We start from the raw sequence: 13,524 nt of genomic DNA on the forward strand, positions 1-13,524 counted from the left end.
CATGGTTGCTCCCGAAGCCTTACTCTTCGATCCTCGAGGAGAATCTTCGCCACGATTTTGGCGCCCTCCTGCACCTTTGCTGTTAGTGGACGTCTGTGTGTCCCTCAGAGAACTTCTTGCACAATTTGCGGACGTGTTGGACGCTGATGTAAGCTTTGCCATAAACTTCTTCCAACTGTCTATGAATTTCAATAGGTTTAAGATTCTTTGCGTTTAAAAATCACTAATCTTTGAACGAATTACGTACTTGGCGATGACGGCGATAGCGCTCTCTACTGCGAATGGCTGCTAGGCCGGCACTGGGCGAGACGACAATAAATAACCTATACATCCATGACTATACAAATTTCGATTGGCTGGAACTGCACATACGCACTTGATATAATTTAACCTGAGAGTTTTCACAACTACGCGTCCTTTTCTATATACTTCTTGTTGTTTACCACAGTTGTGGTTAGACGTCATTTTTAGGTTATCTTTGTATTTACATTTTGTTGAGGTAATATAATTATTTCATACGCAAAATTAGTAGATCGTACTAATTGTGTAGATTGTTATGGAACAAAGGATATATTTTTCTTTTAAATAATATGGAAACCCAACTTATTTCAAGATAATTGTAAAGGTAAGAATGAAATATGGTCACGTTTGTATACCTATAGGTATAGGTAAGAATGAAATATCATGTTTGTAAACGTTTTCTATCTATTTGCTATTATACTTGTATCTTTATATTTTACAGATATTTTAAGAGGAGAGAGAAGACACTTATTAAATTGCAACACAAGAAATTAGAAAATTCATACCAAAAAAACACAGTGTGAGAAGCAAGAACAAATAAGAAAAACGACATCGATAACAGAATAAACAATATATCTACACATTCGAAATCAGTCAATGAAGAATCTCAAATCGAAATTGTTAATAACATAGAGGTTGTGCTTATAAATTATACAATTTTAATAATATAGTGCTTATTATTTATATGGTGTGTGCGTGTGTGTGCCTCTAAATGTGTATTGTTTAGATTACATTTTCTTTGTTTATTTTATTCCATTTATTGCAATAAAATTTGTTAAATGATGTAATATTTCGTTATTATTTAGCTGCTCCGAAGAGTTATATAAACCGAAAGAAATAACAAATCACAAAGCTTCAAATATTACGTTATCAATTTATTCCAACCACTTTCTATTGAGCACATCTTATATTTACACTATGCTGAAAATTCATGACATTCGTTTAAACATTTAGCTTTTTTCTTTTGAAATACCTGTAAAGTCAGAAAGGTATAAGTATAATAACAAATAAGCAGAAAAGGTATACAAACGTGACTATATTTCATTTTTACCTTTACTATAATCTTCAAATAACTTCTGTTTCTATATCATTTAACATAAAAATATATCACTTGTTCCATAACAATCTACAAAATTAGCGCTATAAAATGATAATAGTTCACTAATAATTCATACCATATTTTCGCATTACCTGCCGCTAACATTGGCTATGAAATAATTATATTACCTCAACAAAATGTAAATACAAAGTTAACCTAAAAATATCTTCTAACCATAACTGTGGTAAACAACAAGGCGTATATAGAAAAGGGCGCGTAGTTGTAAGAACTCTCAGGTTAGATTAGATCAAGTGCTCATATGCAGTTCTAGTCAATCGAAACTTCTATAGGCATGGATGAATAGGTTTTTTAATGTCGTGGCACTGGGCGTCGCGGCTATCGCTCCCAGTAGTGGGAATGGAGTGGTAGAGACCAACAATCAAGGCGGTGTTGCCAGATTTCGCCTAACATCGAGGGGCGAGAGTACAGCGTTAGAAACCTTATTTTTGACCTGCCCTTCATATTTATGATTATACATGCAGTATAAGGTTTGTTCGCGTTTTTTTTTATATCAACACTAGTGCTAGTTCTATCAACACTTACGACGAAATGGGAGGGAATATATTTTTTGAACATATATTTTTCATTATCATCATCATCATCAGATAATTGTATAGTCAGACCGGAGTTATTGGTGAAACAATATCCGCATACACGTTTTTTTTTAAATTTTTTTAATCATACACTTCTCATATTTTAATGTAAAAATCTGTTAATAAAATACTGCTAAAACAGATGAACAATCAGGCTCACTATTTACTGCATAATTATCGCCAGTGTATTATTGTGCCAGTGTAATACTAGTACTACTGTTTCACTAGATTTAGCAACTCCTCCAATAATTGGTTTATCAGAAACTTCTGTGATTACACATCAGCAGTCCAATCTAAGGTAAGCACTAAGTATATCTGATGAGTAATAATAATAAAAGCAGGTGGCTAAACATTATTTTAACAGCAGCATAAAAAAGGCGAAAATTATTTTAATACTGAATATGTGGGTCAATAAATTTGGAAATATAACATGTTGAAAATGGTCGTCACATATTGAGTGCAAGTGTGTTTAAAATAACATTAAATCGATTTTTTACATTTGTACAAAGACTACAAAAGAAAAAATAGGGTCAAGTTAATACTACTAATACACTAATTTGTTACTAATACAAATAGAAAGTAGAAAGAAAATCTCCAATATCAAATAATTAAGACACGAGTAATACTTCAAGATTATCTTCAGTTTCGCCTCCGTCTGACCTCTCACACCTCAAAAATGAATCTGTAGAAAACGATTTTTATCAAGCGACGAGAAAATAGCTTCCATATGTTGAAAGACTTCTAGATTTATGGCGGATTGCTGAAATAATTGTATTGAAGTTGAAGGATATTAAGAAAATTAGTCATTTTGACAAACAAGCCAAATAAGGTTATTTTTTTAATTTCTGGAAGGTTTGCCATTAATTATCACGAACTTACGTCTTACCTCGTACAGTTTCTGCAAATTGAAATTCATAAAGATAGAATTTATCTCCAGGATTCTATGCAATAGATACTTAATATCATAGACATTTTAGTTTAAAGTGAGTAGAAATTCTTGTTTTATTTATTACGGAAACGTCCAAGTAAGAGCTCTACTTTCTAACTTGTTTGAGATCATGTCAAGTACGGTTTCTCCTTCAGACAAAGTATGATGTTTGAATATGAAAGCTTTTATTTGTTCAGTTTTTAACCGTCAATCAATCTTAGTTGGAGGAACAGTTTGTTATATTTATTTTTTACTATTATTTGTTTTCTAACATTTTGTACTTAATTTGATTGTGTACCGTAACAACGTTATAGTTTTTCTTTTTATACCATTCTTACTTTTTTATAGCGAAATAAAATATGCTTATATATTAAATAGTCAATCGATCGATATTGGTAACATTATTCTAATACACTTTTAGAAAACTTTTGTCTCGAAATGAAATATAAATTGTCTTATTGCCTATGGATAAAAAGTTTGAATTTTTATACGATCTATGATATTTGTTATTATAAGATACTTGGAGGGATGGTAATATAGGGAAGAAGACAAAAAATTATTCTTTTACCTATTTTATTTCTTTTCTATTTTTATATTTACTATCAAAATGTGTGTAAAATAGCCATTTAACATTCTATTGAATCTTCTCTGCAAACAAAACAAAAAAAAACTTAATTATTATTATTCTATCTGTTGAAATATTTTACTGAGGATGCTTTAGAAAACTGATAATGTAAAAATACTGGCATTTTCTGTTGTACATAGCTTTGGCAAAATAAAAATTAAACGCCAAAATGTATGTATACGCATAATTTCAGATCCTGTGTAGCAAATCGGATAATTATTTTTCAGTTGTGTTAGTTATTTTCAGGACAATGTTTGAACAAGAAAAAAAATTAAAAGATTTACGGAAAAGTGTGGAAAAGGTCACAAAGAAGACAGGTGACGATATATTGAAAATTAATCGTCCTAAAACGGTCACTATTTATAATATGGTATATAATATAGAATTTTCATTAAAAATTTGGTTTTTTACATTCTTTTTTCATGTCAGAACATTTATGTAATATAACATTTATATATACACTTAGTTTTTTTGATCTTATACTATCTAGTTTTTATCAAATATGAAGGCACATATTCGTCTCTTTCAAAAGCACCTGCGGAGAAACAATTTTCAGTTTTCAAACCTCGCAATTTGTATCCTTTTAAAAATATTATATTTCTACTCACATCTAATTCTTTTTAAAGATCCTGATATGGGTAGGGCAACTTCTGATTTCAATATTTAACTTCATATTTTCCTTTTTGATATCTGTATTTTCCTATGATAATTTGAAAAACAATCGAAGATTCATGTTAGAAATAGGTATTTAATTCCTGCTACTTCCAAACTTGGATTCATGATCATCTGGTTGGTCTGAAATGAAAAGAATACATCCTGTTCGGAAACTTAATGTAGGAGATCATTGAATGTTTCCTGAAGTTTATTATTGTTTATTTCTAAAAACCGTTTATGTCAGAAAGTGGAATCCTTTGATGCTGATTTTTTCTTGAACATGTTAAGGTAAAATATTTTTTAATAATATTTATATTATAAAAAATAATAAATAATTTTATAAATCTTTGTATTTAAACAGATAATATTTACCTTAACTGCTGTAAAAAAATTACAAAAATTGTACACAAAATTAGAAAATAAAAAGATATATAACTTACGATTCAAAATTTCAAATTAAAAAAAGTAATCTTTTTACCTCTGGCTCTCTGGTGACGGATGTGTCCATTCAAATTCCTAATCTACGAGCGTGGTTCAAATATGATGGAGACAAACGCTGTAGATGGCGCGCATGTATATTTTGAAGGTCGTCGATTAAGTGTGTGATAGCTGGGTCCCTTACGAACATTGTGGCATATTTTTCATCGGGAGCGCATGTTTCACGCGCGTGCTACGACCATGAGTGAACGTCAAGTGCCGACCGCCGTAGTGCGTTTTTTTTGAGTGTGGGAAGGCCCAGGAAATTTTTCTGCGTTTGCGAAATCAGCTCAGTAGTGAGTGAAGGAGTAAGGCTATCAAGCTATTCAAGGATGGCCGCGAAACCGTCAAGAATGAGCCACATGTACTGCGAACCAGCATCATAACAGACCACATTCGCCGCGTAGAACAACTGATTTTGGAGAACCGTAAGATGAATGTTCGAGACATTTCGGCTGAATTCGGCATCAGTATTGGTAGTGTAGAGTCTATCATCCACGAACACCTTCAATATCCCAAAATAACGGCGCGACGGTTTCCTGAACTGTTGAACTTCGAGCAAAAATTTACGTAGTTGGAAGTTTGTCGCCGCTTGCTGACGCGATACGAGGCGGAGGGGGAGGGTTTTTTAACGCGAATCTTCATTACAGACGAGACATGGGTACTATGCTATTACACTCCCGAAAGCAAGATGTTGTCTAAAGAGTGAAGGAAGAATTAGGAAGGGACGCCAGGCTGAGCGAAGACAACCAGGTACGAGGATAGGGTGTATGATGTTCTGGGACCGGCGGGGCGTGCTGTACGTCGATTTCCTGAGCACCCAACCTACCATTAATGTTGCATACTACACTAGCCTACTGAAAACAGCCGTGAAACCCGCTTATCGCTCGAAACGGAGGAGCATTCCAGCATGAAGTGCGATTCTTCTCCAGGATAACGCGCGCAATCATACCGCGCGTCTCACGCTCGATAGAATATCGGAATTAGCGTGGGAGGTACTGGAACACCCCCCTACAGTCCGGATTTATCACCCTGCCACTACCACATGTTTGGACCACTGAAAGGAGCCCTCGGATGTTATAGATTCAACACCGACGACGAGGTAGAGGAGTTCGTGCGCACCTGGCTGTCCGAGTTGCCCAAGGAATTCTTCGATATCGGCATAAAAAAAACTCCGAAAAAAATGGAGAAAATACGTAACTAGTGAGGGGAAATACCTAGAAAAACTGTACGTTTTTGTAATTTTTTTCAATAGTAAATAGATGTGTCAGAGTATTTGTCTCGATAATATTTAGAATACAGTAATTATAAATAGTATCACAACACAATTCTAATCATATCCCAGTTGATTCAAAATAGTAATATAAAATGCATTGTAATGAAATGCGCATAATCATTTTTAACTAATTTCAATTTAGGTCAAGTTTTTATGTTGTCTGTAAAATAGACTTAGGTCGGGATCCTGATTGGCACGTATAGTCGTTGCCTGTTTATGTGTACTTTTTATTTTATTTAATTTTATGTAATTGTGATATATACCATAGTTTTAATATTTAATGTTTAGCTCTACGCACTTCCTCTCCATATAAACTTCAAATACACTACATTTTAAACTTATTCGTAAGGGCAATATTCTTAAAAAGGAGACAAAGCCTTAAGAGCCGTAAATTATCAAATCAAAGAATAAAGAATATTATAATGACATTAATTGGGATTATTATTTGGTTGAGGATGTTAAGTACAGTTTCTCCTAGCATTTATTTATTCAAAATCTGGTGTTATTAATCGTTATTGATATATCCAAATATCAAATTTAAAAAAATTCTCAATGTAAATTACAAAGAACGAAACAGTTAAAAACAAATAGAGCACAAGTATTTTAAAAATATTTTATGAACTAAAATATAGCAATATTAAACTATTTCTGTAGGCATACTACTACAGCAAGACAAAAAAAACTATTACATTGAGAAATGTAAACCGTTATGGTATAATTAATTGTCCATTTTATCGAAATTAGCTCCAATTAGGATTAAGTTTTTAGAGAACTCCATAGAACAGTTCAGCATTGATGGTCCTCATTTTCTACTCAGCAACTGCTATGTGTATATAAAATATTTTGAAAAAATATTGATTGATGTTATTTAGAAATATTTTGTCTATACATGATCTTTAGGAGGATTACGATGTATTGAAACTGTATACGTCAGGGTATTGTTCTTCTTGGAAAAAGTGTAAAGTAGTTCCGATAAAAGAGCATTAAACTCTCTTGTTTCATTGTCAGCAATAGAGGGTATATCGCCGGCCATCCTGATTGATTTCAAACGTCTTAGACTATTGTTAGTGAATTTTACTTCGTATGTGTAGTTAGATATATCGCTCTGTCGACAGCCTAGATTTCTTATGGTGAATTTTACCACTGGTTTCAGTAAACTGTATTCCCATTTAAATCGGAATATGTTACCTGAAAATAATAATTGCAGTTGTATAACTTGTTTTACTAAAAAATCAATAAGGTTTAATTTTGTTACATTTTCTTCCAGTTGGTAATGTTTTCTAGAACAAGAACATTTTTCAACATTTACATTATTTTCAGAGATATAGTAGTTTTAGTGATATTGCATCTAAATTCTTCGCCCATCAGCGACCGTGTTGATTCGTTATATTACAAAACCGATTTTGCGAAAGGTCTGAAACCTTGCTGAGTCGATGCGTCGGTTCAGAACTCCAGAATAGTATACATAGAAGACATCTCTAAATTCATTGATATGGAACTTTGTACCTAGCACATAATGACCGGAACTAACACGGTTGAAACTGTAAAAGTGATTTTTCGAACAACTAACTTAATTTGGCGAAAAACATTTTGCTTAATATTTTTTTGCCTACAGAATTTCTCTAGATTAAACATTCTTTATTTAATTGGGTTTGAGGTTACTAGACACCACTATACTATAATTTAACTTATTATTGTTAGTTTTTTTCTTTAAATATTTAGAAATACCTGGATGATAAAGAGGTTGTTTGTTAATATTATTTTGCCTGAAAAACTACTTAAAATTCATGAATCTGGACTAGAACACACCCTTAAGATTTTATTTGAAAGAGAATTATTTCTCATTTGTCTTTTGGAATTTTGAAAGCAATTTATTTGTAATATTCTTGAAGTTACATATAACATCTTACGTAGGATTATTGACAAAAATGCTATAGAGAGGACGGCTTCGAATAGTATCCAATCGTGTCTTGAATAGCCTGAAAGTTTGAAGATGATAAGCTGCAAGTTTTTCTTTTTTTTTCTTATTTTGGTTTTTATTTTCAATAAAGACTTAACAAGAGGGCAAAAAGAATTTGTATTTCAACTAGGAGTCACCTTAGGTAAGTGCAATATATGTTGATTGACCATATCATCATAATCAATTAATAACCAGTATTCAGGGAGAGTCAACAAAGACACTGCTATGGATACGGCATAAATTCAAATATTATTTGGCAGATCTAACAACAGTTGGAGATTGATAGCAGTCATTCTAGTCTTGGTCAATGTTTTGGCTAACACGTACTATTTTTCAGATCGATTTCCATTTGCTTCTAACCTTCTGCATCCAAAAGGTCGGCCTTCCTAGAGAACTCAAACCGTTCGTTTGATAAATATATGCAAACAATGTTAAACGGCCTCCTTAGACTAAAAATATAGCTTTATTATATAATATTTCTTTGTATTCTTGTCATAGGCGCTGATGAAGTTGTGCGATGATGGTCGAATTTTAGAAGCATGCATTCGTTTACTTCAACCAGATATTACCATTTTGGCAGACATACATAGAAAATTATACAAGACAATGTTTTGTTTTAAATTATACTAATTATCCTCAACAAATAGCCTTCTGGTGTGAAAAAAATACCTAATACAAGGAGGATTCGCGTTCTTTAAATCCAACAAGGATGTAATAGAAACAATGGCGCCGCAGCCAACTATTACTATTTATTATTGTTTCTGTTGTATCAGTGTATAGTTTCTTTCCATTTCAGCAAAACATACTAACCGTAAGCGTAAAAAACCATCAAGAATCTGTTTTCTACCGATTCTCTGAAACGTCGATTGACCAAAGTAGCCGAACTGTCGAAGTACACGTTATCGGAATGATGCTTGGCCAAGTGGTCTTTCGCTTCTCTGTACGGCCCTAACCAGTGACAGTTAAAGTTCTCATCGAACGGACATCTCAACGGCATGTAGTCGCAGTTTAGTTGGTGTTCAACCGTAGTACCATCCTTGCCGACGAACGGGCAGCTGTTGTACTTACAGGGGAATGTCAGCAGCGGGTAGATTTTCTCCAAAGCAAAAGCCCGCGAAGGCGACTTTTCAGTCCTGAAAGAGATATAATTTGTATGAGAAAAAAATAGATTTGACTAATGATATCGATTTCAGAGTTTTTACAATTGCCCTAGGCTAGATTTACTTTTAGATCAACCATGCAATTTAAAAATTAAAGAAGAATCTTATTTCTAATATATCTTAGAATCTCTGTTTTCCTAACGAAATTTTATCTGGAGTAAACCTATAGTCTAACGTGAGCTCTGAACCACAGTGTCAGTATTAAGCCTGCCGACTGGCCAGCGACCAATTTAGAGATTATCCCAGAAGACATCCGGACTTTCCCAGTATGATAGTAATCGCCAGTAGCGTGACTGGAATCGTTATTCCTTTTCAGATTTTGCACTGTTGTCTATTAGGCCATTTAGAATTACAATTATAAACAGAAATTACCATCCATGACCTAAGAGCAAGCGACACTAATCGCCTTGACCACCGCACCAACCAAGTCACAGCAAGAGTCTTAACAATTTTAGTATCATATGTTGTACGAAACTAATATTAAATATTGTGTAAAGATTGGGTGTAAAGACTTTCTTATTATTTATAATGAATGCATCCATCGATTGATTATATTTCTATCTCTCATGGTTTTAAATTAGTTCAAAGCTTTTGATATAATTGTTAGTGAGATTTGACATGTTTTTAAAAAAGAGGTTAGATTAAAACAAAATCAAGAAATATATGAAGGTACAGGCAGCGTGTACAGATATAAGACATCTAGTATAGTGTATCGTTTTAAATTAATGTAAATGAAATCCGTAAACACTTAAAACATTCTTTAACATTTTGTGACCCAATATCGCGAATTAAAAGCTCCAACATATATCGTAGCGATTATATGTTATGAATCATATGTTAAATGAAACTGATAGGTTAATATTTTTTGGCTCCATAATTTTAATATAGTGAAATGTGTTCTCATAAAGAACTTACAATATAGAAATTTAACGAGTTGAATATATTCTAGTTCAACGTTCTATTCAATACTAGAATAATGAAAATTGGACAGACCTGTTAAACCTCAAAGTATACTAAATTAATTTAATTATTAGACTTAGACTAAGTTTGTCGAAGTACTCATTGCCATTATAAATTGTATTTTATAAACGGCGAAGTTCAGTAAATCAGATTCTAGCTTGTATAATATAAAATTGAAGCATAGACGGTGTTTCTGGCTAAAATTTCTTAAATAAATAACATTGTGGTTATTTGCCTCTTCTTTTAGTTCACCAACTAAAAGAAGGAGTAGAACTATCAATAAATATTGGCTAAAATATACATTAAAAAAAAGAACTAAAATTGGTACCCCTAGCCTAGAAGTCACTTCCAAATTAATTTACGTTTAAGTGACATTGAAGTCACAAAGAAATGCTTCGTGGGTATGAGTGTATTTAACAAAACTTATTTGTGTCTAATTTTCTTAGTTCTCTTAATTTTTCGTATATCTAATAGAAGTGAGTTAAGTTTTTACAAGTGAAACTTGAGTGAATCAATTCCTATAATAATAATAATAAATTACTCACTATTTATCATTTCTATAATTTGAGATATAATAAGTCAAATGAAAAGTCCCCGGCCTTACATATAGATGGCGCGACTAGAATTAAATCCAAATGTTTTTTAGTTAGCCCTAACCCTCAAAGATGCGTGTATAAATTTCACAGCTGTGGGATCATTAGTTTCTGAGTTATAGCATTTTGAGTGAAGCAACTATTGTTATTGTGATAATTGGATAAAAAGGAATTTCGCGTGTTGATAAAATATTGCCTTTTGAAAGAAAAAAATACAGTTGTAGCAAAACCTTGGCTAGGTGCCAAGTTTCTGGACACAGGACAAGGATTAGTACGCTAAGTTTAGATGTGGTGAAATGAGCACCGGATATGGTGAACGCAGTGGACGCCGAAAAGAGGTTGTTACAAACCAGAAGAATATAAAAAGTCTTTTAATATAAAAATACAAAATAAGAATTAAAAAAATTATATTCTTATCCAAAATATTCTTGTCTAGCTCAGAAATGGCTTTTGACTGATTTAATGATAAAATTGTTGACATCAAGCTCCCCGACAAAAAGATTTATTATTTGCATTTCAGATTAGATCATTTTACATATAAGTGCCGGAGGATTGCTTAATCAAGATGCAATTCATAATTGTAAATATTATCGTTAATTAAATTGAAATACATATTCACATATATTTTGCCTCAATCTATCGAAAAGAAAAATTTCGTTGATTTTAGAATCTTCCAAAAGAATTGGAATTATAATCAAATATAACAAATAAAATGTATTTATCAAAGGAAGTAAATGGCATAATCTTTAGAAACAGACGAATTTATACTATAACTTCATGCAGATAGCAATCAGACAGCATTTAGCAAAACAGGTTCGCAAACCTTGGTTACAACTTTTCGTATGAGAGATCGCATTCTATGCCTCTTCATTTTATGGGTTCAACTTACGTCAAGAATGTACATCAACAAGGAAAAAATACGCAACGATTTACTATTATACTTGTATAAAGATTAAAACGTAAATGCAACAACTAACAGGATAATTGAAAAGTCCCCGGCCTAGCACATAGATGGCACTAATAGAATTAAAAAAAAGATTAAAAGGAATTTCGCGTGTTTATAAAATATTTGCTTTTTGAAATTATATTTTATTGGGAAAAACATAGTTGAAGCAAAAACTTGGCTTGATGCCGAGTTTTCGGATACTGCCCCAGGAAAATCAACCATCAAGTATTGGTATGCTAAGTTTAGACGTGGTGAAATGAACACCGAAGAGGAATAACGCAGTGGACGCCCAAAAGAGGTTGTTACCGACCAAAACATTTACAATATTCACAAAATGATTTTGAATGACCTTAAATTGAAATTGAATGAAATTGCAGACCCTCTAAAAATATTAACTGAACGTGTACATTATATAATTTACAAATATTTAGGTATGAGAAAGCTCGGTGCAAAGTGGGTGCTGCTTGAGCTCACTTTTAACCAAAAACAACGACGAGTTGATGATTCGGATCAGTGTTTGAAGATGATCAAGCGTAATAAACCCGAGCTTTTGCGTCTATATATGACAATGGATTCCATTATTTCACTTCGAAGTCCACTCGACAGTCATCCGAGTGAACTGCACACGACGAACCCGCTCCAAAACGTGGGAAAACGCAACACTACGTTGGTAAGCTCATGACCTCTGTATTTAGGCATGGAATAATTTTCATTGACTACCTTGAAAAAGGGAGGACCATCAACAGTGACTATTACATAGCGTTATTGAACCGTTTGAAGGACGAAATCGACGAAAAACGACCGCATTTGAAGTAAAAGAAAGTGCTGCTTCAACAAGACACTGCACCGTATCACAAGTCAGTGCATGGCATCGTGCAAACGATGGCAAGAATCCGTCAGTTGCAATTTTAGAGAAATACCATTATTTTATTGTACAATAGCTTATAAAAATTGTGTTGAAAAATGTTATTTTTCAAGTACTTTTGAATCATTTTTAATATAATAAAATATAAGCTATATGTTGTAAACAAGACTTTAATATCAGGATATAATAGCCCTTGAAAAAATGTATATTATTTTCGAACGCTATACTTTAGAACTTTTATATCCATATATTAAATATTTGTAATATGTTTATATTAAGATCCATTTTTAACTAAATATAAGGATTTTATAAGTAATCTAAATATTAATCAATAATAAATAAGCAGAATATTTACCTGCAAGTTGGACAAGTTGGGCATTTTTGCCAGCAAGTGACACATATGATGTGACTGCATATACACATGAATATTGGAGGCACTGCATAATTTATGCAAACGGGACATTCGTATTCTCTCAATAAGAACTGTTCGAAATCGTCTGCATCCACCTTAAAATTGTAATGAAAAATTGTTAAAATATAGACTAAAATAAGTAATATAGTGTCCATGTTAAAGACATCCACAAATCAACTGGAATTTCTAAGGGTTATTTCAAGCCCTAATCTATTTAAAAAACAAGGAACTGTTATGATATTTACATGATACAAGTCTAATAAATTAAAACTTAATAATAAATTCTAATTTATCTTAATCATTGGAATTACATATACGTTGTTCTAAGCAATTATAATATATTATCTATAACCCTGTACATAACAGGTCAATTGAAAAGTCCCCGGCCTGACACATAGATGACACTATGTGAATAGCATTAGATCAATATTTATGAACCCGCTCCAAAGCGTGGGAAAACGCAACAGTCGGTTGGCATGTTTATGGCATCTGTATTTTGGGATGCGCATGGAATAATAATCATTAACTACCTTGAAAAAGAAGGACCATTAACAGCGACTATTACAAATTATTATAGGGTAGTTTGAAGGACGAAATCGCCGAAAAACGGCCACATTTGAAGAAAAAGAAAGTGCCGCTTCACCAAGACAATGCATCGTGTTAAAAATCCGCGAAA

At 32.6% G+C, this 13,524-nt stretch overlaps 1 protein-coding gene across 2 annotated transcripts in view; it reads right to left on the reverse strand.

The window, feature by feature from the left end:
- Window positions 1–6,551: 6,551 nt before the first annotated feature.
- Window positions 6,552–13,524, reverse strand: part of LOC143202649 (uncharacterized) — a 42,626-nt gene continuing 35,653 nt past the window's right edge. For both annotated transcript variants that reach the window (XM_076414304.1, XM_076414305.1), the window contains exons 3-5: window positions 12,792–12,943; window positions 8,723–9,045; window positions 6,552–7,140 (exon numbers count right to left, since the gene is read on the reverse strand). In XM_076414304.1, the coding sequence (XP_076270419.1) occupies window positions 6,836–7,140; window positions 8,723–9,045; window positions 12,792–12,943 (780 nt within the window). In that variant the 3' untranslated portion in view covers window positions 6,552–6,835. The remainder of the gene's footprint in view (window positions 7,141–8,722; window positions 9,046–12,791; window positions 12,944–13,524) is intronic.

This window comes from Rhynchophorus ferrugineus, unplaced genomic scaffold (assembly GCF_030347505.1).
Source record: "Rhynchophorus ferrugineus isolate W39M unplaced genomic scaffold, kcgeb_rfMv2 rfM9, whole genome shotgun sequence".
NCBI lineage: Eukaryota > Metazoa > Arthropoda > Insecta > Coleoptera > Curculionidae > Rhynchophorus > Rhynchophorus ferrugineus.